We start from the raw sequence: 26,641 nt of genomic DNA, 5'->3' as shown, positions 1-26,641 counted from the left end.
GAAAGCAGAAGGAGGAGCAGAGGGATGAACGTAAGATGCAACACATCACAATCGGAAATCCAAGTGTACAAAGGATATCAAAGTCATAGTCTAACTCCATGGATCAGACCAGTGGATCATTCAGACATTAGACGATAGAAACTGTAGAAGAGGAAGAGATAACAGCCTTTCATGTGACAAGTTGGGAGACATAAATGAAAAGAGAGAATTTATCCATACAGAATAACAGAGAAGAGAAGATCTTTGTGCGAAGAAAGCTGAATTCTTTGATGACAAAAAAAAAAAACCTCAGGTTGTGAGATGACCAGCAATAACTGCAAGTTTTGCAAACTAGAAACAGAATGCTAATTTCACACAGTAAAACATATGTGCTTTGGTACATTTGAATATTTAAATGCAGCATGAGACAGTAGCCACCACATGACAGCTTTTTTAGCATTTTAACATCTAAAAATACCTAAACACACCCTGGCACATTTTGTTTTTGTAGGTTCATGAAAGTATAATTTCCACCAGCAGCAATTTTTGATTTATGATCTGACATATAATATACAAAAGACTTGTCCATCTCCTGGCACTGTATTGGATGTCCTGTCATGTGTGTTACTAGATAAAAAGCTCTCAAGCTGCATCTGAATCGGTGTCACCAAGACACACTGGTGTGTCTTTTAGTATTGCCTCTTCTACCATTCACACATTGATAAGCATCTCCCAGTTTACCTCGTATATAATACATTTCCCTTACAGCTTGCTCTTTGTGTATTATTTATTTTTTCTATCATCCATGGAAGGGGAAAGCTTTTTCCCCATTAAGACATTTATACACTTAACAGCAACTATATATGGTGAGTCAGTGTCAGTCACAGAACAAAAACGTGTTTTGTTGCAGTGTGAGGGCTATTGACCCTCTCAGTGTGGCAGCCATGCTCTCAGCCAGATGAGACGGCCTGATAGCCACCAAAAGGCAGCCAGAAGAAAGATCCTGTCTCCTCCTGACATCCATCTCCCACCACTCGTCACTTTATCTCATCGAGCCTGTCAAGAAATAAATTAGAATACAGCAAACGCAGGGAAAAACGGAGCCTTGTCCTTTGTGACGCTCATGACATTGGCTGGCAATCTGTTTAGCCATAAATGCTTCTATAATTTCATGCATGTGCATCTTGAGATTTGATTTCTGTTTGGTGCACAGCTCTGCTTTGATAACAAAATGCTGTTGCCTTTCAAATTAAGAAAAATGAAATTCCATCGTGGTGATGTCACACACTTTACAAAAGTAATTGCAACAGAAATCTTAATTTGGAGAGCAGTAGAACTTAAAATGAAAAAGAGATTTCTTCTTTCAAAATAGTCTTTCGATTTCTACAGAAATGATAGTAGTGAGTGTGTTTTTGCCTTGAGACAAAAAGACAAAACAACATGAGGAAGACAGGAACAGTGTGAGTGTATTTTAAAGAAGCTGTTTAGTTTAATGAAAATCTTCTGTACTTAGTAACATTAAAGATGGGCTGTAGGTCAAAAAGCATGATGCGTGATGAGCTCTTTGGTGATGGTGGGCAGGTGTGGTATGGCAGAGCCACTAGGTCAGATTTCACATGGATGAATGTGCCAGATTGCTTTACAGCAAAGGGAAAGAGAGTTATTTTAGTTCACACCGGCCATAATTCCTCTGTTAGACCAACCTGTGTGTCTTTAGGTATAGGAGTAAAAGAAGACAGACGCCTACAAGTCAGCGTGAGCCCTGAGATCAGATACTTGGGATTCTGGATTTAATCACTTTAAAGTGGTAGATGTAGTTTATAGTGTTCAGTTGTCAAGCATCTCTGAAGGTGCTGAACGTGTCAGTCATCAGTCAGAAAAATGCTGATCTGAAGACGTTGTTCCAGAGAACACTGAAATTCTCCAGTGGAGATAACAAGAGGGTGGAAGTGCAGATTCCCATGATCTTTTACTGCTGCGGCTTCCAGCTGTTTCTGCAGCACTGTTGAACTCTTTAGCTCACAGTGATGTACCCTTTAGCTCTCTCCTTCTATGCACTCTCTGTGTGAGAGAGAGATGTTTTGTACAGTTGTCCAGAAAAAAACAAAAATATCCTTTATCCATGAGGAAAGGAATTGCCGGACATTGACTTCAGCTTTCGAAGCGTCAGCTAGTGGGCTGCCATCATCCAGCATGTGTGAAATGAGTGAAACCATCCCGATGGGAGTGTGAGCAGTAAACAGAACCATCGATCAAACTAAATAGGACAGGCAATGCAACAGCTTACAATGTGATTCGGCATCCAGATGAGAGGGCACTTCAACATAATCAAAAACACTTGCTTTGTGTGCCCATGACTATGCTACTACATGCTAGTGTTTGCATGCATGCCAAACTACTAATCATTTCCAATAACTCCAGGTTCATCATGCTTATCTGCTACAGAATGAACAGCTATCATGTCTTTGCAGTAATTAAAACATGTATCAGAAATTCGATGCGTTGCACATTTAATCTTAGTGTAGGCTGTATTTCTTTATGTGCTCTATGCTGTCTTTACCTGTTGCGTGCTTTATGGTCCTCCCAGATAAAGTAATCAGTCCTGGAGGGCATGACTCATATCTCACCAATCTGATATAGATATCAAGCCCATGCCTGCGTGCATCTTGGGGTGTTACACCATGCCTGCCTCTCAATAATACCCCTGAATCTTCACTATAGCCCTCCATCCGCTGCTCACCGCCTCAGGCTGCTTATATTCTATCAAAACAACGGGTATGGCCATCTCGGTGTACCACCACCCGCAGTGCCTTTTACTGCCCTTCCCATGAGCGTTGGAGTGCTGATGTAACTAAAACACACACCCACTCACCTAAGTGCCGACAGGTGGAATGGTTTTCCCTGCAGCACTGAAAGCACTACAGAGGGGCGAATGGAAAAACATTGTTTCACTTTGGTGCCCCAGGATTCTGATTTCACATCATCACAGAGAATCAGTGCAATTTTTGAAGTCAGTATTTAATCTTTGAATGCTTGCTTAACCCCAAGAGTTCTCGCTGAATGGTAACAGTCACATCCAGCCCGCATCTGAAACCAAAATGATCCGACTGTCTGTCAAATAAAGCCCCTCCGCATCTGCCTCCCGCCCCCCATCCCTATTTGACCCAGTGCTGCTTTCATCTTCCTCCTCCAAGTACAAAGTGAATGCTGTGCTGCTGCTGGGACCCAGCCAGCCAAGGAAGGAGTCTACCACTCAGACACTGACTACAAACTATAAAATCACCCCCACCCTGCCTTGACTCTCTCTCACTCTCCTCCTTCTTTCTCTGTCTCCTCGCTCTCTCCAAGCTCATAAACACCCAGGCTTCCATTTTGCAGAAAAGACATTTTGCTGTAACTGCTGTGCTGTTCGTTTTCTGGGCTGCGGGATTACAGGTTATATCCAGGCCTCCAGATATACACTGGCAGACCAGTGTCCCACTGACCCTCCAAAGCCTGCAATTTAGCAGGGTTATTTATGGAGCGAGGAGAACACATCCTCCCCGCCTGCTCCTCTCTGCTTTCATGATGCTGGACAGCAGCAGAAGCCCTTCACACTTATGCCTCAGCCCTCCCCTGCTTGGTGAGCATGGCACTTTCTCTGCGAGCCACAATCCTATTACCCCTCTCCGGCCTCGTGGTGGGGCGATAAGAGCAGCCCGGCGCCCTGCAAGAGGGGTAGCGCTGAGTCTCCTTTAGCTGCGGTAGGTGGCTTAAGCATGGGAAGAATGCTTAACAGAGCTTTTGCTCTCATCATTCCAGTGGGAATTAGCTTTTGCAAAGAGGTGTGTATGTTTATTAAACATGAAATTGCCTGGAGAAAACCAGAATATGGCTGTCAAAACATCTGCAGCAGAGGAGACATTGAAATAGACATTATGATAAAAATAGGGCAGGATACAGACTTGTGATCTGCAGAGAAAACAGAGCCACATTTCAGTTTGCACAAAAAAACAATGCAACATCCTCCTGAAAGAAATGAGAGTTTGGATTGAAGCATATTTGATATCATCTCACAGTCTGAGATCACGTTTCTATATGTTTTCACTGTCTGGAACACTGCACACATAATACGAATACTGTCCTTATTTGGGTGATGTATGCCCGCAATTCAATTTGGCATCTCTATTTTAAGGCACCGATCAAAAGCGAAAGTGCATCTCCTCATGACTCACTGAATTGTGGCAACAGTTGGTACATGCTGGCTGTCTCATGAGGCAAAAGAAAATTTGCATCGTGAATTTAACGTCCACTCACATATGCATGAGTAGACTTTGTACACACTGAGACAAGCGCACAAACACACTCGGAGAGACACAGTCGCCTCACATGCAATGTGATATTTATCCACGTTGTGCTGTATGTTTATGCAAATAGCAACAATTTCTGTGCAGTGCTTTGGAAAATGCAGACGACTACAGTGTGCATCTCCGTGTTCTTGCCTCTGCTGCGTGCTACCGGGGGCTCTGACACTGTTAGATATATTAAAAAGCAGACATCCTATCTCATCCTCCTCTCACCACCTGAAAGGAAATGAGTGTCACCTCATTGAAATTGGTTCTCTTTCATTGCAAAGGAGTAATATTATTTCTGTGCTATTTGTGGCTGCCTTTCCTTTGCCCCAGTTTGAAAATGCACTGAACTGCTCTGGCCTTTGATTACATTAAGGTCTCTTAATGCAAAAAATGCATTTGATGTTTGAGACCATACTCTTCGCCTGCTGCAAGTTTAGTGCACACATTTCATTTGTGTCTGTGTGTCCAAGTTTCACATAATGCAGCCTGTGTGTCAGCTGACAGGGTGCTTCGTTGTAACATGTGTAAGAGTGAAAGTGCTGACGTGCTCTTAACCCTCTCATCAAAGCCTCAGCTTTCCTCTGAACCCGCTCCTCACTCGGGCCTTTATGTGATCATCAATCCCTGTTCAGCCACATACTCTGTGCCTAATTATGCCAAGGCCAGCATGAAAAGTAGAAGGAGCCTCCACTGTACGACTCTAAACCTGTCAGAGCGAGAAAGAAGGAAGAGGAGGAAAGGGGCGGATAATTAGGAATCTGGTCCGTTTTCCTTTTCCACTTTCACTCCTCTCCGTTTCACCCTGCTTCATCTGCATGTTTCAGAAGGCTTCTCCAATTATCGAGGTAGTACCCCCAACTGCTTCTTCATCCACCATTGGCGGGGGGCTGTGGGAGGGTGTGTGAGGAGATGAGAAAATAGAATTCTGAGAACAGTGTGAGTTGGAATTCATGATTTGAATAAGCAATTCTGCTGGATAGAGTACAATTGAAGATGAGGGACACCTATGTTGAAGTTTCTGCTGTACACACATTGCAGTGACATTTATTTAGCCTTGTTCTTACCGCTGGCCATAATGTACAGGATGAACATATGCTACAGTAGATATTTCCCCGAAGGGGACCCCTCACATTCACTATGCTCTGTAAAAATGGCAATGTGATGTCAGCTTAACCATGATATGGTGTGAAACAGTAGCCTGGAGGGAACATATAGATGTCATACATTCATGCAGGATGTACCCTTCTTTCTATGAGTCATTGGCTGCCTCATGGATTATCAGCCATCAGTGAGGACAGAGGCAAAGCAGTATTATCAATCTTATTGAAATATTGACTGATTAAAGACATCTGAGTTTGTAGCATCCATTGCAACGTGCACACATTATAGATTGCTACCACATGCACGTGTAGGCACACACACACACACACACACACACACACACACACACACACACACACACACACACAGTAAAACCACCCTCACACTCCATCTCATTTCTCAGTTTTGCAGAATCAGCTGTAGCAGAGGTGACAATATGCTGGCGCTGAGGGAGGGGTGGTGAAGGTGAAAATGACTGAGACCTGGCAGGGAGAGTAGACTGGTGGTTTGGATTTGCTGTCACCTTTTCACACTGATTGGAGGGGAGGTTAATGTTGTTCTTGGGGTTAAAACATCACAAATGCGAGGTAAGCAGTTCAAAATGGTTGACCACTGATGGTGCTTTTTTGAGCAGAATGAGAACAACCATACCACAGTAACTGTAAAACTGAGGCTTTTAAGAACAAAAATTGATAGTTATTATAATAGATTTTCCATCAGGCCTAATTTCTTCATTATTCCCAGCTTGCAGAGCGAGCGTGGAAGCTCTGCATGACTGTGGCCTCTGCACAGCTGCTGCGTGAAAGCCTTTCACTGTGCCCGAACAGAGACAGCTTTAAAACAGCCAATTATTACACTCTATTAGCCTCGACTGCTTAAAATATCAGCTGTGATGGAAAAGCGCTCTTTGATGGAAAAGTTAGGTGTGCTTGGCTTAATGGTAATAATGCATCCAGAGCTAGAATTATAGAGAAGAACATTTGTGACAGGAACTACAGGAAGCATTATCTTACATTTTCACCTGGAAAGGTACTGAAAGAAGGCCTTTTATCCCCACGTCCGCTTCCGCTACTTTTACTCCAGATCTGGAGTCATTGTTTCCTTTTACAGTTGCCAGTAGTTTTCCCCCTAAAATAGCAGACGGCAGCAAAAACCTCTGCAGCTAATCTCCCCCTTCCTAGTTGGTCACTATCAGCTCCTTCCTCGCTCTGCCGCTCACTTTCAGCAGAGATTAGGATGTATGAATTCATTGGGCTGACTGTGGCTGTAGAAGTATAAAATGAAAACATGTGAGCCTTGTATCTAGCCATGTGTGCTACACATCCACAGATAGACTACCACTTTATGTTTCTGTTGACCCCATAATTCTCAGTTGTCCCTGATTTATAACTGAAAATTGCTACAAAATCCCCTCCACCACTCTGCATTCATACACGAAAACCAATGAGAGGCATGTCATAGCTTCTTATGAATAAAAATGGATAACATTATGGGGGTTTCATTCCAACCATGTAATGTTGTTGTCATTTCTACTTCTCAGAGCCAAATGTATGCCACACCAGAGAAATATCCCCCAGATCCCATGAGAGAAATTTCATTCTCGCACAGCCATAAGTCCTGCAGCATCCTCGGAATATGAAATCAGCAAGAGCGGGATGGATGGAAACAAAATTGCCACTGGGTATAATAGGCAGACCTATTAAAAACATACTGCGGTCATGGGAGGAGTTAGTGCGGTTACAAGGTCATTGTGGAGACCAACCTAATTTACTCGGCCCAGTAATGTTGCCTAGAAATGATCTTTAGTGCTTACCCTGGCAGTAAGAGGCAGCCTCTCTTCTAATGTATTAATATCATGGCATTACTAATTACTAAATGACCTCAATGAAACCGTATGGATGGTGCGCTGCCAGAGATGTGACCATTTCAGCCAAACAGGCTGGCAGAGTGGCCCCAACATATGCAGTGGGGAACAAAACAGGGAACGATACACACAGAGAGAGCATTAGTTTTAGACAACACAACAGATTAACAAAGCACCATATTAACCTTCAGGTGCATCTAATTGTTGGGAAATTGAATGCAGCTCTCAGTGAAGGAGGGGATCAATATATCGAGCTGGCCCAGCTTACAACCTCTAATCCTGCAAATCTTCTTGAGGTCCTGAAGTGCTGTATTGAATATCTGAATGACTCGGGGAGCACTGCTTAAGCATAATTTATGTAATGCTTCTGTCTGTGTCCACATTCACTCCTGCTGGTGCCCGGTGATTTTTCAAGATCGGTCGACCTTTCTCCCATCAAGATGTATTTAGCTGCATTGTCCATTGAGTATGAGGTTCAGTGTTTTGAAAACCGTGGGCTTAAAACTGGAAAAACTGGATTCGAACATTTGAAAACGAGATTTAAATGTCTGAAATACTCTTGCAGTGTTCGCAGTGTAATGTTTTCAGTCTTACAAATCTTTGTCTTCAAAGTTTTGAAACTTGCTTTGTGGACATTCACCGCACTCCTTTCAAAGATTCAACTCACTCTTTTCAAAGATTCAACATTCTGGCATTTCTGACAGCATTTCAAGTGGGGAAACTGAAACTTTCAGGTGAAAACTGCACCAAGAGATAAGACCTGGACAGGAGCTCCACTGGATGCTCAACCAATCATGTGGAGTGGAATGGTGGTGACTGTTGAGGTGGGTGCATTTATGCGTCATGGAGGACCTCACAAACATCCAATCGGCTGATTTAAGATAAGATAATCTTTTATTGATCCCCCAGAGGGGAAATTTAGCCTTTAGATGGTAGTTTACAGCCACACATACAGTAGTGCTGATATACACATTTGTGTCACTAGAGAGAGAAACACTACAGAAAAATATGGAAGAACAGCCCTAATCCTCACATTTGAACTGACAGTCTAAACATAAATGGAGATATTCCATGCAGCCATAGATTAGCGCGATATGTAATTGCTTGTTCAATAGCTTCTTGCTTCTACACTGTATACTGTTACGGATCCATTATGTCCGTAAAACTATTTGTTCAAAGCTCAGTTTGAGCTCACAGAAACTGCTGGAATTGACTGCAGGCTTTAACTTGATACAAACAGTTGCATATTTGATAGTTAGATTATATTGGGTTTTGAACCTTTTAATGACGACGTTGTTTGTTACTGTCGCTGGGATATGTAGCTTGCAAACTGCTAGCATGAGCTCCAAGAATTAATTTGCTCTGCTGTTGGGTTGGAAGGGCATGCTGGGGAAAATCATTCAGACAAGAGTGCATCATTTATATCTGCAATGATGTAAACAAGAAACATAAAAGTTCAGTTCGCTGAAAAGAGCCTCAGACCAGACTGCAGCATCATCTCCTGGCAGCAGCAGAGTTCAAAACACTGGAGATACACTTCCTACCCACGTTCTATTGATTGATGTCCAGTGTGATCAGTGAAAATATCTATAATTATACATTCTATCAAAAGCCACATGATTGGTTTAGCATCTGTGAGCTCCCACCCAGGCTTGTCTGGTCTTTCTGCGCTGCCTTTCGAATCTTAGTTTTATTGTATTGCGATGTGACATGAATCTGACCCCATGATTGAAGCCTTCGCAATCAAACTTTGAGTCCGTGTTGCTGTATTGGCTGCTCATCAAGCCTGTTGTATTCAGCGTATCTCTATTCTGCTCAGACCTTATCAGGCATCAGCTTGATCCAAATAGTAATGATATACACCTAGACAGAGAAACAGCTGAAGCTATTGATCACAGTTGGTTCGGCTGTGCACAAACCCAGTACGGCACAGCGAAAGTGAAATATCTCCTTTGTCAAGAACTGGGTGAAGCCTGCAGAATGCACATATGCTCTACCTCCCACACCCCTAATGTTTTATCATGGAAACAAACTAGATCTTTGTTTAGAAGCTGTGACACTGCATATGCTGATTCACAGGGAAAAGCAAGTGTACATTGTCTTACTTTCTACATTCTTCAAATGCAGATCTGTTACTCTTAATCTAATTTGTAATTTTTCACAGAAACCATGTTTGGCATCTTTGAGCCCCGTAATCCACCGAGTCCTGTCATCTGTGCAGGGTGAGGCTGCCCTAAAGCCTCCTGTCTGTCCCTTCAATCACAGGTTACTGTGCCACTTGTCATCTGCAGTCACGCCTGTTATTGAGAGGCTTCCCTCAGGCCGCCTCTTTGTCTTTAGTGGCTCGATTAAATTATCCTGACACCTGGCATGGATCCTCAGCTGTAATGGCCCTTCTTTTCATCCCATCCCTTTTATCAGCATAATAGGCCGCTGATGAAATATTACAATCCTACAGCTCCAACTCTGTGCTTCACTGAACTCTGTGTGAGGTCGAAAGAAACAAGTCACTGGTTCATGAGACTTTAATGATATAGCAAATGAAATGATGTATTCCAGTAGGTATGAATAACATCCAGAAGTGGCGGACTGTCTGCTCTCCTCACACATTGTAGTCATTGGATAAATGACTTTTGAAATTATGAGCACTCTTATCGTATTAAATGCGTGATTAGTGACTTGAGCACACGTCATGTTGAGGTGGTGGCGGGTGGCGATATTTTTAACCTCTCCAAGGCAATGGTGGATATTGTGCGGAAGAGTTTGCTTATATTCCTGGAAATAGAGGAGTGCGTCAAAAAGACAGCCTTCTTGTGGCAGTTCACAGTTACACTTTTCCATATATAATGCATTTTATGCACCTTTGTTATGCAAAAGAGGCATGATGAAAAGAATTTCATCATTGAGAAATGGAATTCCATCTGCCCCTCCTCTTCCCCGTGGTCATAAGTGCTGCTGGAGGTGCAGCACTGCAGACTGGAGGCAAGTCCCCTCCACTCCAATCTTGTTGAGCTGACGTACTTGGCCTTTTTATATTTCATGTGCCTCTTTTATGCAGTAGAGGGATGGGCAGAGAGATGCTGAGGGGGGTGCTCAGGGAAGTCAAACCTGTTTGGTTTCCTAGTAAACTGTGCATTAGAGCTACAACTAACAATTATTTTCATTATCAATTAATATGCTAATTACTTTCATGATTAATTGAGTTATTGTCTATAAAATGTAAAAAAAAAGAAATGCAGAAATTGTCATCACAATTTCCCAGACCTCTTCAAATTGCTCCTATTGTCCAACCAACAGACTCTCCATTTACTATTATCAATGACAAACAAACACAGCAAATTCTTACATTTAAGACGCTGGAAACATCAAGAATATTTGCTTGAAAAATGACTGAAACAATGAAAGGATTGTCAAAATAGTTGCCAATAAATTTTCTTTTGATCAACTCACTGATTAATGCACTAATGGCAGCTCTACTGAGAATTCTGCAGATGTGTAAGTAAGAGCACGAACTACAGACTGTGCCTATTCAGTGAACCCAGTGGTACTTGATGAAAGATATTAATTATTCATTTAATGCTTACAGTATCAATGCACATTTCCTGACCTTGCACATTTTGAGCATATTTAACTTCCTTCCATTGTTCCACCTTTTACTCAAAAATGCTAATTCTGCAAGAATTGCAAACAGTTATCCTTGTGGATGCTTACAAATGTCCTGTTCTTGCTCTGCTTGCTTTAGTGCTGCCTTGGGTGACAACACAATAATTGATAGCCAAAGAAATTATGTTGGAAGTAGATGCACCACTAATTGGTTGTTATTACATCTCTCTGTTGACTCTTTGCTGTGGGGCGGTCAAGATCTTCCACAGTTATCTCTGTCAGAGAGTCCAAAGGATTCATCCCATTTTGTTCTTTTTATGGCTCTCAGTTGGTCATAAAAGTACTGTAACGCTGCGGCTTACAAACGTGGTTGTACACTTAATTGTGATTCCATGTTTCATCCCACTACTACCATCTACTAGATTACCATGACAGCATCACAGGTTCAGTGGAAATGCCACTGAACCTGCCCACACATTGACATTCATGTCTTTACAACCATGTGCAAAAACACATGATATAAGAGTCTATTCCACCTCCCTTGAATGAATATATAATGTTAATCCCATGCTTGTGTACATGTGTGATTGCCTGCCAGTATAAACACACATTATTCACATTCGTACAGACAGTTGGTGTTTTAAATAAAGGTCTGATGCTCTCTTTGTATTTTATTCACACAATTTTTAATTTCTTTTATTGGAATTACAGTCACCTGTCTTTCTTCTGTTCTTTTATATGATACATGCACAAGAATACAAAATGCACAGTCAGACCAGGAAAACTTCCACAAAACACAGCACTTTTATTCATCTCATGTCCTGTGATTATTTCCAGCAGCACAGAGCGAGAAAAGCCTTGGTATCTCAAAGGGAAGCAAAAAAAATAAAAAAAAAAATAAGAGGAAGGTAAGGCACAGTGAAGCTTAAATTGAGGCCATTATTGAGGGCAGTGAGGGAATAGTCTGGGTCTGGGCTCAAAACAGCATGAGCAGAAAGAATTTTAGTTAGGTCGGATGAGCACTGATGGTGGCTCCTATCAATCTCTGAAATGATGTAAATTTGCAGAACATTGAATCGTCGCCCTCACCTGCGAATTAGACAGGATATCTGTCTCATATTGTACTGGTGAAGTGCAACCATTTGATGTCACTGTGCATTTAAACCTTGACTGATATTTTTCTTCATCCGATACAATGTCGAAAAATAACTTCTGATGCTTTAGAGCAACTTTGAAACGGGGCTTTCTTCCTGACAGATGAGGCAGCTGCAGCTAATTATCTCGGTTAATGGTAAGATGAGAAAAAGATTCTTTGCTTCACCAACATGAGATTCATCATCAGCTTGACAATTAGGCAGCCATCGTGCAGCTGTGGGGATGTTTATGTAGTCAGATTACAGAGATATGGGGCTGCTGTGAATGCAGGTGTATTACTCTCAATCCCTCTTTGATTGAACGTAGAATCTCTGCAGCGAACTTCGAATGCATCGCGTGACCGCAGCTTCCACAGTGTGCATTAGGACAGAATCATCTAGGTAATGCCTTTTTGAACGATGCTAATTGCGTGGACTTTTAGATACAGTAGCTGGTTTTTCCCCGCGGTAAGCAGGACATAAAAAAGGGCAGAGGAATGGGAGACAGCGCTCCACATCTTAAATTAGGCCACAAAAGCAGGCTGGTAGAGCTCAGCTGGATTTCAAAGAACCCGGGCGCAGTATCACTCCACTGTAGATGTTATTATACTCCTTGCAATAATTCAGACGGAAATTGCCAGTGTGGGAAAATGTTCGGTCACTTTAAGGTTAAATAGAGAGAAAATGGCCATTGAGCAAATAAAATTCACTCGCGGAAATGTGTATTCAGGGACAGAAAAACATTTCTGTAGCACTGTTAAATTGTGCTGACTTCCAGTCCAGTTCATATTTCTGAATTGTTTGACAAAAGAAATACCTTATTGCCAGTAAAATGTCTCTGTTGATTAGCAGTCCCCACTGCCAGGTGATAAGATCCTACTGCAGATAATGACTGAATAAGAGAACTGGCACATTTAAAGCATTATTCTGGCAATAACTTCACAGTACATTTCTATTCACACTTGTACAAATGCAAATAATGAATGCAATCATTTAAAAATCTGTCACTTCACATTTTCTTTGTGCTTTCAGGAAATAATTAAACTGGAAAGCCAGATTTCGTATGTTTGAGTTCTGAATGGGTGCTCACAAAGGTAGACTCCCGGGCCTCTCAGTGCTCTTTCTCCATCTCTGTATCACTCTCCATCACACATTAAAACACATTAGCCCCCCCCCCACCTCATACAGCTCAGAGAGAGAGAGAGAGAGGGGGGGGGAGAGACACAGAGCATATGCACAAATGAATCAGATATGTTTGTTGTACTGTTTCAGGCTCGAGCTGTTTCAAGTATCTTATTTGAGTGAGCTGCAGATCATGTGTAGTAAGCTCATTCTCATTATATCAGACCCTGGGGAGAGCAGGGCCCTCTCACTCCATACTATCAAAGCCATGGAGCTGCCTTAGAGGACATGCTTCAGCATGAATAGAGGCTCCAGAGTACATACAAAAGTAGCATGCTCAGCCCTCATCACCTCTCTCAGTGGGAAGCTGCCAACATTCCAGGTTTTGATCAAGCTTTGCTGTAATGGCTGTGGGTGACAGGTATATGAGTCCATAGTTGTGGGAATAAATAGCTTGATTAGCATAATGCATCACCAACAAATTCAGCTTTCAGAGCGCGTGAAAGAACTGCTTTTTGCCTGAGTGCAGTATTCATATACTTTGCGGGATCGTATTTCATAGAGCAAACACACAATTATGTAAACAGGGTATTTACCTCTGCACCAATGGACGGTAATATAATTTACTTCCAATGTGTGCCCGATGCTCTGTTACTGTGTCATCTGTATTTTTGGCTGCATTGAACAGGCTTTGCAGTTCCCATTGTCCACCGAAAGCGTATTTCCAGTCTTTTCAGCAATCATAATTCACCCGATACACAGAGCGCTTACCTCCAGAAATCCCAGCCATATTGATCCATCTGGAGCTGAGCGACATTGCTATAAACAGGCTAATCTAACATAAAAGCTGGCCTTTCAATGCTGCAGCCTGTTGAAACGATTTAGCTCTGCCTGGTACCAATGAATAAATAAATAGATAAATGAGACACACAATGGAAGCCTCGACGCTGCGGTGCATCCCAACCGCATGCAACTGGAGGCGACAGCTCTGAGATAGGAGATTATTAGGAATAATATCCCATACATCCTGCAGGTCTTTAGCACCGTGGGGTTAGAAATGGAGATGGTGAAGAAGTGAAGGTGGCCATCATCAGTCAAGCTCCTGTCTTCTCTTTGCCTCCGCCTGAACCTTGCATCTGAACCTTTGCGACCTTTTGCCATTCTCTCATGTGATTAATTGCTGCTGAGACCGTCCGCTAATAATCTATGTGATAATTATCGAGGGAGTGTCTGCTTCACCTGAATACGAGTCAGAGCAGACTTGCCGCTTACCTCTATCTCTGTCATCCTCCTCTCACCCCCTGCCTTGTTCCAGCTTGACCGGCTGCCAGTAGGCTGAGGTTAGTGTAATAAGGGTAGTGGGGGCTCAGATACCCTTACATCTGTCTGGATTACAGCAATTCATTGTAACCTTCAGCAGCCCTTGCCAGATGCTTTCGTAACACTTACTGGGCTGTTTTTGCTCTTAGAAAGCACCAGTATACTCTGTAATGTAACTGGTGGTTTGAACACTGTTGTATAGGTACATGTATCCCTTTAGGGAAAACGTGTTTTAAGGGGAGGTGGGGGAGAAGGGCTTTGAGATTTCCTGTGAGATTTATTGAATTAAAAAACATATTTTTCAATTATTTCCTTTGATGAATTCTTTAAACCCACAGCTGTGTTTCACTCCTCTCTTTGGCCATTATTAATTCATTGACATTTTGCGAGGATGGAAATTATCAGGATGTTCAGGAGTGGATTTGTGATTGCCTGCAGTGAGCAGACTGATGTTTGATACAGTAAAGCAACCGAACGTGATTCCTCTTACCAGTTTCTTTTCCCTAGTGTGGTGTGTTTTCAGTTGGGTGGATTTAGGAGACATTTCTATCTGGTTTAACTCGGCACCACATTAATATGTCCAGTAGTCAGTGATAGGATGGTTTGTGCAGCATGTTAAGTTTTAGAGTGAGGAAACAACACCTTCCCTCTTAGACGCTGAAGGACCTTTTTGGTTCTGTTCACAGACTTATCTGCACATGGAACAATCAATCTTATCAGAGCATTAAGAATGTTGATCAGTGGTAATCCACAGTCCTCCCTCGTGTCAAAGCGAATCTTTTCATCCTTAATTCGAATTGAACAGTAATTAAACCCTGTGTGAGACTTTCCTGGCCTCTGTGTGCCCAGTCTGTGTCAGTTTTCCCTTTTCTCTCCACCATTAAACCATGTTTATTCAACAGCTATGTTATGTACAGAATTCACAGTCACATTTATGATTAATGACGAATCTTACATGCCATCTTCTTCTATACTCTGATAAACAGATGTAAGACTGTAAACACTTTGAATTATATATTAAGACTCCACTGATAAAATCTAATAAGATTTCAGGACTTAATGTGTGAGCGAGCAATCCTACAAACTCCAGCAGATATTTATTATTCATTTTGAGTATTTTGATAAAAATACTGTGTCACCACACTGACTTCCTTGGCAGTAATACACAGTCTCCCCTGTTTCTCTTTACTGACAAACTCATTATAATTAGATGCCTAACCATGCATTTTATTCTTATCCCCTTAGGATTTAATTGCATTTCAGTCTTAGAATTAAAATGGTTTCGCAGAATAATTATCACCTCTCACTAAATAGAAACTACTATGGTTTTCACTGCAGTAAGTACAGCTCAATCACAAAATGACTCCACAACAGATTTATATCTGAAAATGTTTTGGAAGACTGATATCTACTCAGTAATAGGAAGGGATTAGAGCTGTCAACACAACTGCTGATTGAAGTCTTGCTATTGATCCAGCAGTTGGTTTTGGTAACGTGCTCCATGAAGAACAGAGCCGTTCCACCATGGTTCTGGCAGTGAACTGGCATCCTCCGGCAGCACTGCTGTTTTCTGAGCTGAATGTGACCAACACCCAAACATGTCAGGTCGATAGGCTTGAGTAGCAGTTGTTCCGGGACAACAAAATGAGGTGAAGTCAGGGTTGCAAGGTTTTTGTTTTTTTTTTGCTTTAGAGCTGACACAAATCCCTATAACACAGTTACTCCGGCATCGGGTTGTTTTTGTGCTTCATGTCTTTTACATGTTATCGTATCTGTACTGCATCTGAATAGTCATTTTGCCGCCATAGATCAGTTACTTTTACAAAATGAAAATATGTATATGTCTGTGTTTATGATGACAGCAGGTCTGCTCCTGACTCCTGGCACATTCTAGTCCCCTGCTGCCTCCAGTGCAATTAATGGTCTTGCTTACAACATTAGCACCACAATCATGAAAAATCGCGCTGATGCACAGAGTCCCCCAACATATTGAGTTCAATTCATCAAGGGCTTCATTCTCATTGCCGATGTCAAACTTGGTCTCAGCATTATTGAGTGCCTTAGTAATCAAGCAGCGGCCATAAGCTCCCAAGAGTGATTATCTTTTTGAACATACAGTTGACGAAGAGATATGGTCCGCCTCCAGATTCAGTTAATGACTCATCTTATTTTGGGGTTTTATGGTGTGTCAGGCACTCAGAGAACGTAAAAGTGAAAAAGTATATAAAGTGTCTTAGTTAATCCATTGTTTTGTCACCGCTTGAGTAAATTGGTCTTTTTAACTTCATCCACAAAAAAGTGCAGCACTTGTAAACAGTCTTTCTAAGACAAAGATATGAACAAGAGTAGAAATCTTCTTTTTCGACTTGCTGTCTTTTTTTATCAACAGACACATCGAGCTTATTGGTTCCACTGCTCAGTGGGGTAAGCTGGAAATTCAACACTTTTGTTTGATTGCAATGTCATTCTGTCTCTGGAAACTTGAAAACATGTGATGGTCATGTCAAGGAGTCACTCTTTGTGACTGCAGTGTGTATAAAGTCAAGATTGTAGAGATTGTTTGCCATGTCAGTGTCTTCACGCCTTTACAGAAGTGATTGCACATCAAAAAGCCACACTTAAGGGTTGTAGCCTATTAGAATTCATATTAAGGATGGGGAAGCATAATGTGGAGTTCAGTGGGAGGCAGAATAGAGTTTGAGTTTGACAGACAAAAAGCAGGGTGTGTAAGTGGCATGAAGATAGCGATCATCAATCAACAGACAGCTCTCCCTGACATTGTAAATCACTGCAGTGCCGAAGGGCATCATCTGTCCCCATCTCCTAATGTCAGACAAAGTATATACTGTTACCACTTCTTACAGACGGGATGTACAACCAATATGTACCACTTGTTTTGTTTATTTTGCATCAACAATCATACACATTCGTTGGTCTCCCAGCACTGTAGCACGTAAACACAGGACGTGAACACCAGTTTGTCCATCTATTGTCATCAGCGGACAAGCCTGTGGATGTTTATCCTACACCAGAAAAAAATGTTAAGCAGCACAGTAAATCAAAAAAAGATCTGCTTCATTAAAAAGACCAGGTAAAACAAAATAACAAATTCAATTACAAACCAACATCAGTGCAATCCTGTAGGTTATACAGTATGCCTCTGCAGATACTGAGACTGTATGATCACATCAGGAGGGAGTGCTCAGCAGTTCAGAGTGCACAGGGTTTTTAACAGAGAAGAAAAAGTCCATAAGATAAACAGCCTCTAACACTAATCAATCATTGATCTTTTTGTTGTAAACAAAACCAAGGCGGCAGAACAATTAGCAGTATACGTTAGATGAAATGGAACAGTTCTGCCCATGCTGTAAGCACTGCAGTGTGGACAGATTTAGATACAAAACCAAATAAATCTTTCTCTACTGTGTGGTGGTGAATGGTGATAACTTTAATTTCACTGTAAACCTAACGAGACTGGTCTAAATGAAACCTCACTGGAGTGACAGAGATGAGTGTAGGTGCAGAGCAACATGCTACAGACAGATACTGTAGGGGTTATGTGTCTCATTATATCTAGTGCTCTCTAATCTAAGACCCCTCAATCCCAAAGTGCCCCGTTACAAGATTCAAAGTATCAAAAAGCTGCAGATTCAGTTGAAACCACTCATATACAAATGTGTAATGAAATTTTAATTTGATGTTTAGTATCTTACAGCCTTTTTCGCTCTCTTTTTAATGGTGTTCCGAACTGATTCATGACATGAAATGCTCATTGTAGAATATAGAATGTGAAGTATTGCTGCTCTATATGTGCATTCTATGCAAGCATAGAAGTAATAAACATACTGTAGCATATTCATCATATAAGATATCTTTGTGGGCAGCATTGGCCACAATTGTGGCATCATATACATTTCACAATTTACATATATTCATATATACATGCACATCTAGTGCAAGATATTTTTTTTTCTCATATTTTAGAACTTTTGCTCATCCATGTACTTGGATGATCAAACATCTTGAAACATATATTTTGGTCCTACTCAAGTGGACCAATTACTGAAATTAAAACCACGCAAGACCCTTTCATAGGTCAGAGATCTTTTTTTTTTTTAACAATAGTGACAAAAATAAATAAGAGAAAGTGACACTATGCACAAAGTGATAATTTTCTATTTCCCATAAGTGCACTGAAAATCAGTCAAATGTGTGCACAGGGGTTGTCAAGCATAGAAGATGAGCTCAGGAATCTGCCCCCCCTGCACCCCTGTGCCGTTAGTGCTGTCCGAGGAACACTGGAACTGAAATGTCACTTTCCCACACTGCACCTCTGTCATCCCTTCCTGTCCAAAGTAGCTCAGCTCGTTCCCGTCCAGAACCACGCTGGCAGTGTAGAAAGTATCGGGCTCGATCTGGACCGGATACTCAAACCACACGGGGAAGGTGTTGCTGGAACCGTCGGAGAAGTATTTGCTGAGGTTTTGTCCCAGCAGTACTCCTTGACGTTTCAACTCTATCTTGGCACTGTACTCTGCTGAGCCACAGCTAGATCCATACAGTCCAAACCCAGCGATGAAAACTCTCTTATCCACTGCGAACTGTATACTGTCACAGCGGCCCCGATAGCGCCACTGATTGCTTCGGTAGGCACAGGACTGGAATCTGTGGCAGCGCTGGGGTGTCAGGCCCTTCCTAGGCTGGCTGACAAACTCCAGCTCAGGCTTTTTGGCTGCTGTGTACCACAGGAAGATGTCATTGGTCTCAGTAAGCGTCAACACGCCCGACTGGGCTGCTCCATTGGCAAAATCATCCAGAGCCATTGTCGGGATACGTATCAGGTACATGGCCTTGCCCAAAACCTTACGCTTGTTATCAGTCGACGAGGTGAGCTCCTGTCTCTGGCACTCAGCCTCAGCCCAGTTGAGCGCCGCCTCAAATACCACTATCTCTTTAGCGTTGAGTGTTTCTCGCTGTAGGATACTCTCCAGGGTCTGGGCATCGATGTCACAGAAGCCCTCCGAGCGTAACGCCAGCTCGGCCTGGGCATCAATCACCTCCCAGCAGCGCTGTGTCAGCTCCGGCTCCTCGAACAGGCAGCTCTGGGAGAGTAACACACAGGCATTCTTGGCACTCAGGCTTGTCTCCAGGAAGTTGACGCAGGCACGTGCCAGGTGAGGGACAATGTACTTCTTGGCAGCATACAGAGTGGCCAACACTGTGTCAGCACTCAGGTCAATCTCATCACAGTAAATGTACCTGTTGACATAAAAATATGACATTCTCAGCTTCATAGACAATAGATCAAACACCACAGAAATGATGTGCAAAACAACATGATGTATAAATGTTTTGTCAGAAGATAATTAGGTCACACTTTATATTAAGGTATATATTCACATTTGCTGATTTGCTTATTAGCATGCATATATACCAGTACTGGCTCTTTCTTAATCATTTTACTGCATTTACCCCTCATTCTGGGGGGTTCTGGGGTTAGAGTTATCATAGTTTATTGGATATTAAGATTGTTATTTATGTACAGCTTCCTTACTTACAACCAATTAACAGTAATTAAGAGGTCATTGTGGGAAAACTCTTCATTATTGGACCAGTAGTTGTAGAATATGGTCATGCAGAATAAGGCATTTTTAAGTGTTTTATAATGACTAATGAAGAGCCAATATGCTACTAATAGGCATGCTAATGAGCAAGTAGTTAATGGTGTATATGCATGTCTGCCTTCATATAAAATGTTACCGATCCTTACAATGTTAAAAATAGACCTGTGGAATCAATAAATACAACAAAAACACCTTTATTTGACATTTTTACTTGATTATGGTGGAAAGTGAGTGATTTCATAGTATTGTAAGCAATGATAACAATGAAAAATTCAGTGAAATCACGGTACAAACTAATGAAACTGGCTAACAACATAGTATTCCTCCTACACCCTTGTCTACCACCTACTAGCCTGCCTGCAAAGAGACAGAAAATGAGACACAGAAAGGAGGAGGCAGAGAAGAATATGGAGAAATTCAGCATGAAAATCAGAAGCAAATGAGAATAACAAAAAAGGACAGTGAAATGAAAATAGAGAAAGAACAGTTTTTTTTTGTAGCGGTTGTGTACATAAAGATGACATTATTTGTTTGAAAAGGGGCATGGTATGATCTCAGAACAGGGTCGGTTGAATGAAGTGCTCTGTGTTGAGTTCAGACAGAGGAGAATCCTTACTTCAACATTGCCAGAAATGCTGCTGGTTCCACATCTGGAATATGGATTTCATCCTTGTTCTCAGCCAGTTCACCATAAAACATGGCATGGAACACCGAGCTGCCCACAGCCAAAACATACTGTTGGAAGAAGAAGAGAAAACAAAGTGACAGAGTGAAAGGAGAAATAAAAACATGCCTCAGTTTGTCTGTGATGTCACTGGAAACCACATGATATGGTGCACCGTTTGGTGAAAAGACAGAGATTGTTTGAAGTGGGAATTGCACTAAATGCAATTAGTTCACATGAAGCTCTTGCTTTTTACATAAAAACACAAATCTCTTTGTGAATATTGAACAGCGCCTCAATTCTAATCACTGGAGGGATTGAACCTGTTGAGTTTCGCACATAATGAGCAGTTGCTATTTCCCCCGAGGACAGGGAGGCATATTTCTAATGAACAAGACTGCCTCTGATAAAAAAAGAGAAAGTACGCAAAAAAAAACAAAAACACAGGAAATCCTAATAACACAACTGAACAGAGTGCAGCACAAGTTCATTTTGCTAAAATTAATGACTTACCTGAACTTATGATGAAATCAGATGCAACACAATGCTGCTAATAATGTCAGTAATAGGCAATTTATACAAGGCTATGAATTCTGTAATTACACTGCAAGTACCTTCAAGGTCTGTGTGTGTGTGTGTGTGTGTGTGTGTGTGTGTGTGTGTGTGTGTGTGTGTGTGTGTGTGTGTGTGTGCTCATTTTTTTTGTGTGCATGTGTGCAACACAAGTCTGTGTAGGTGGGTATGTGGGTGGTATAAATTTTCTCAAAAAAAGGCACACAGGCTTTCTCTAAAGTAAATTGCAGTGAACCCAGCCTAAAATAAACCGTGCAAATGATGTTTGTGAAAACAGTGCTGCTGTTGTTGTCACTGAAGTTCATGTTTCTTTTTTCATACAGAGAGGTCGGCTGAAAGACAGCTGGTTTATATGGATTTAGAGACAAGTTTATAAATAAAGCTTATTAGAATAAGATTGGTCTCACCTCTTGACCCATTGTATTTTACAGATGTTCACATAAATGACCGCTTTTAGCTGCTCGCTGCATCCTCCGTCTTGTAAGGATATAACTTTGTAAATGAAACCATAATGCATATCTGACTTCCTGCCAAATGGACACACTAAAGATCGCTGCCCTGAACGACGTTTTATCCCACTGGCATAATGTCTAAGCATAAAGTGCAGTCAAGTCATCCTCAATGTCCTTCCGTAACTGCTTTCTATAAATGCACCAAGGGCACTGCAGCTACCAATCATAGATAATACATTTGAGTCCCATATAAAGAAGAAAAAAGATGACCCAGGCAGAGCTCATCTGACAGCTTCGATGTGGAATGGATAGCCGAGCCAAGTCATGGCTGCAAAATCACTTACCAGATTTAATGTGAATGTTATAATCATATTCAAACAGAGTAGACATAATGATGTGCTTCTCGATGAGGCACATGGTCCAGGCTACTATAAACCTTAATGAATCATTTACAGCATGTGAACATCTTGAGAAAGCAATGAGTTCAGAGGGCGGATTGAACAAAGAGGTCATATTGACTTATTATAATAACAATCGAAGCTATTTATAGTAGATAGGTAGATAATGGAGTAGATAGATTAATAGTAGATAAGATAACCAAGTGCAAAAGTATTTCTTGGATGTTGAGCTGGAAACACCTCACTCTGCGCCTTCTCTTTGTAAATGTGTGCTGTTGGATGTGTTTGATTAAAAGTTGAGTAATTGCAGAGCTGTCTCTGAAAGGCTGAGCGAGAGCAGAGACAAAGGCGATCCATTCTGTGTGAGATGACTGCTGAGGAGGATATCCCTTCCTCCTTCGCTCACTCCGTGCCTCTATCCTTCAGCCTCATTTACATAAATAATTGAGGACTGTCTCGAAAAGACACATGGTGCGGAAGTGAGAGCGGAGCACAAAGGATTTTGGTTCCATTACTGCTGGCGATGAGGAAGATTATTTATATGCTGATATGATATGAACAACACTGGGTCTGATTGCCTGTTTGTTAATTTCCTCCCTGCTTCCGTCATTTTACTGGTTGATGAAAATCTTACTCTGTGTCCCGGCAGCCGCTGAGTCCTTCCAGGCTGACCCACCACGAAGTGAACATCTGCCATCAGCTCATTATTGAACATTACCGAATTTCTAGAAAGGGAAAGAAACAAAACAAAACAAAAGGAGAAAATGAATTTTGCACATTTTACTCTGTACATTTGTTTTAGAAGAGAATACGATAAGAGGAGGTAACTTGGAGATATTAAGGTGAGATTAAAGGAGGATCAATGCACTTAAACATTCACATGTATTTTATGTGAATAATGAAAATCATACCAATTAGTGGCAGGAGTCGTCAACAGAATTTCAAGCAAAAATAGGAAATTATGTCAATGTTAATCGTTTCTGCTACTCCAAAAATAAGAGTTTTATGATTGTTTGGTATCCCACTTGTTTCCAGAGAGACTGAAGACATTTAATTGCTTTGCAATTCTTGTAGAGCACACTAAAACACACACACACACACACACAAAGCTCAATCATAATTCAATGTAAACTCTTTAAATCTACATGAAGATAAGCAAACTAGACAATGAACTGAATGGAAAATCCCCACTGTGAAAGAATGGGACCAACAATAAAGCTGCGTTCATATATTATTGAGTAGGGGAACATGTCACAGGGGTGGGTAAACAGCCCCATGATGTTCTGGAGAGACAACAAAGCCAAGTCGGAAAGCACACATTTTGCTGTGGACAGCTGGGGTCTTTTACTGATAGGCCAAGGTAAATATTTTGCTTTTAGCACAGAGCAGCCTCTGCCTGTTGTGCATATCAAACGCACCCGGTGCCTGTCCGCCCTCTGTTATGTCAGAGCGGCAAAGTCTGCAGGAGCAGGGGAGGGTGTAAACAGAGATACCCCCAGCAGACTGAGGGCAGGGCAGAGGGAACACCCATGCTCACAGCCACACACACACACAGACCTCAATATACAAGAGTGATCACCTTACGTGAATGTTTTTTGACATGTTTTTAGATTAAGTGGAGGTTCTGTTCAGACATCTTTCAATTAACATGCACTGGGATATGCAGTTGTTATACATTGGAACTTTTAGAAATTCTCTTATTAAAATTCATCTTCCCTGAATGCAGTGTTGATGAAAACTGTTGGGAGCAGCAGAAATAGTTCCTGGTTCAGAGAGAGGCTCGCTGGCTGTACCCACCTTTCTCTTATAGTGGAGTAGAGTCCTTGCCAGTTACAGTTCTGTATGGTGTTGTTGTTGTTGAGGTTCTGCTGCTGGTACTGTTGCACGGTGGCGGTGGATGCCGGCTTTTTGGTGGGAAATATGTCCGCTGCCATCTTCTTCTTCTTCTTGCTCCTCAGAGTGATAATCTCATAACAGACCGGGGGCAGCTTGGAGCTGCCACTGGCATTCCCTTTCTTGGAGCTTTTACTTGACTTGCTTTTCACTGACTCGGGGAGCATTAAGAAGAAAGTCAGACATTTCATGTTCCTTCCCTTGGCATCGACCATGAGTGTGTTCAACTGCCGAGCAGTGGGAGTGCATGCAGAGAAGACATTCACCAGCAGCAGGCAGGTGCGAGGGAGGACTGGGGGGGACTTGGGAAGAGGACAGCAGCTGGTCTGTGCTCAGCAGTGCAGTAGTCAGAGTTCCTGGATGAAGTCTCACCTTTTGGGAACGAACAGGATAACTCTCTTGTTTTGCCCGTTTTCGTCACTCCAGGCTCAGAGCGGCGATCCAAAGGCACTTTTCCTGTGCGAAGTTTGATCTGCTGACGGAGAGGATCCCAGTGTTCCCATCCCTGCTGGTCCAGAGTGATGAGATCAGCTCTTCAAGTCACTTCTTTTTCTCCTTGGCTCCCTCGCCTCTCTCACTCACAGCTTTGCTGAGGGTTGGCCTGACAGCCCCAGATTTAGTACAGCTGCAGTGGTCCTCAGGCAGGCAACAGTATTTACTCAATTCCTTTCACTTCCCACTCTTACTCCTCGCTTCTCATCCCCTTTCAGCCTTTCTTCATCTGTGGATCTACCTTTTTCTCCCCGGTAATTCTTCTTTTTTTCCCCCCCTCTCCTCCATGGAGCAGAGTCATCTGCAAGATGCTGTCGCCGTGGATGCTGTGGTGCTCTGCTCAGCCACTCGTTCTGCTGACTACAGAGGTTGAATGAGAGAGCGCAGAGGAGATAGAGAGCCCCCCCCCCCCCCCCTCGAGCCCGCCCCTCACAGCACAGTACACAGCTCTCTCCTCAGCTCAGCCAATGGCAGTGCCCAGCATTCATGATTGGCTAATGCAGCCTAGTGCAGCACATACTTGAATATGCAATAGTCAACGTCTCAATTAAAGTGACAGCCATGCCCCATAAGAATGATATATTCATTTACAGTTTTGCTTGCTGTGTTTGCTTTACCTGCAGCCACATTGTTCAGTTTGCATGACAGTAAATATAGACTCCATGTTATAATTCAAAAGGGCAATGCAAATTTACATGCTCTTTTTAAGGGCAGAATTTGCTTAATTCATGCATCCTCTGACAGTCAGATTTCCTTTTTAATGAGCTTTTCATAAATGTATACAGTTGAATTTGCAATTCATTGGTCTTTGCTGCTTTTATTGGACTTCTGACCTCTTAGGTTTTACCAGTACAAAAATCTTTCTAGAGGCACAAGTCCACATCTGATGTATAGAGAAAAGCTTCATGTCAAACTGAATATCATACACAAGCTATTCTGATACTACTAGGAGATGATGATGTAGCACATTGCAACATGCTAATACACACTGTATCTTTAAATATTTTAGATTTGAGTGAATGTCCCATTTGAAATGTGTGAAATACCATAGATATTTTCTCTGAACCTCTTTTGAAAGGCCAACTGCTTCCAGCACAACCAGGAATCTGCACTTGTGCTTGTGTTTAAGTTTTCTCGTTAAGTCGTATCTTCAGGAGAGTACACAGGGCTATAAATGTAACGCACTCTTCGCACAATGTATAATGCATACGGTTCCTTTGCTCTTCTTGTCTAGTTGGGCCTGTGAGCAGTGGGTATTCTATTTAAAGCTCCAGGATGATTTAGCTGTTTGGTCATGGTTGGTTTAAAATGTTATGAAACGCCAACGTATTTGATTTAATAATAATCTGATGTATGTCTTTTATTTTTTATGGCTCTTTGGTAATATTGCTGCAGCAACTGTGTACTTTAAATAGCACTATTACTGCTATTAATAGCGGTTCATTTTCAAATTACATTATATTTGAATGAGTGAAAATCAAACTGAGAAAAAGAGCAGGATGAGGTGGATAAATGTAATTGAGAATGTCTTCCTTGAATCACTGTCACAATATTGATTTTTCCATAAATCCTAATTAACTGTCTTAGTGTTTGCTGCGCTGAGGAGCATTAGCCCCCTAAGCTCCCTTCTACAGTGTGTGCTGTGGAACAGAGAGATGTTCTCTGGTAGCATGGAGCCAACATTACGGGGCACCGTACTCTCAAATTGCAGGCCACTAGAGATGTTACCTTGGTAACCACATCCACTAGCAACAGCAGGGCAGAAATGTAGTATACAGACATAAAAACAATGATGATAGTAAAGGAGACATCCTCATATAATTCTGCATCTTTTGACTGAACAAGAAGCATTGATTTAGATCTAAATTTGTGCTGTGATTTCTCTCTTTTTCCACAACAATTCGGTGTCAGCACTAACTGTTAAATTGAAATTGTACTATTTAAGAGGCAGTCATGATAACTGGTGACAGGATACACATGTTAAACCAACACTTTTGTGATTTATCTGGCATCCTGCTCCAGCAGCCCATATGATAAATAGGATGTCGTTATATATCACCCTAAATGGCTTGCTGCTTTCTTTAATTGC

The 26,641-nt window shown here is 41.9% G+C and overlaps 1 protein-coding gene across 1 annotated transcript; it reads right to left on the bottom strand.

Annotated features, from left to right (window-relative positions):
• Window positions 1-17,341: 17,341 nt before the first annotated feature.
• btbd3b (BTB (POZ) domain containing 3b) lies at window positions 17,342-24,916 on the bottom strand. The gene is made up of 4 exons (XM_076743352.1): window positions 23,965-24,916; window positions 22,802-22,892; window positions 20,697-20,815; window positions 17,342-19,715 (listed from the first exon to the last, which is right to left on the bottom strand). The coding sequence occupies exons 1-4, from the start codon at window positions 24,273-24,275 to the stop codon at window positions 18,683-18,685; spliced, it is 1,554 nt and encodes a 517-aa protein (XP_076599467.1). The 5' UTR covers window positions 24,276-24,916; the 3' UTR covers window positions 17,342-18,682.
• Window positions 24,917-26,641: the final 1,725 nt, after the last annotated feature.

The sequence above is a fragment of the Chaetodon auriga genome, chromosome 11 (genome assembly GCF_051107435.1).
Source record: "Chaetodon auriga isolate fChaAug3 chromosome 11, fChaAug3.hap1, whole genome shotgun sequence".
NCBI classification, from domain to species: domain Eukaryota; kingdom Metazoa; phylum Chordata; class Actinopteri; order Chaetodontiformes; family Chaetodontidae; genus Chaetodon; species Chaetodon auriga.
This window is presented reverse-complemented; position numbering and strand designations above follow the sequence as displayed.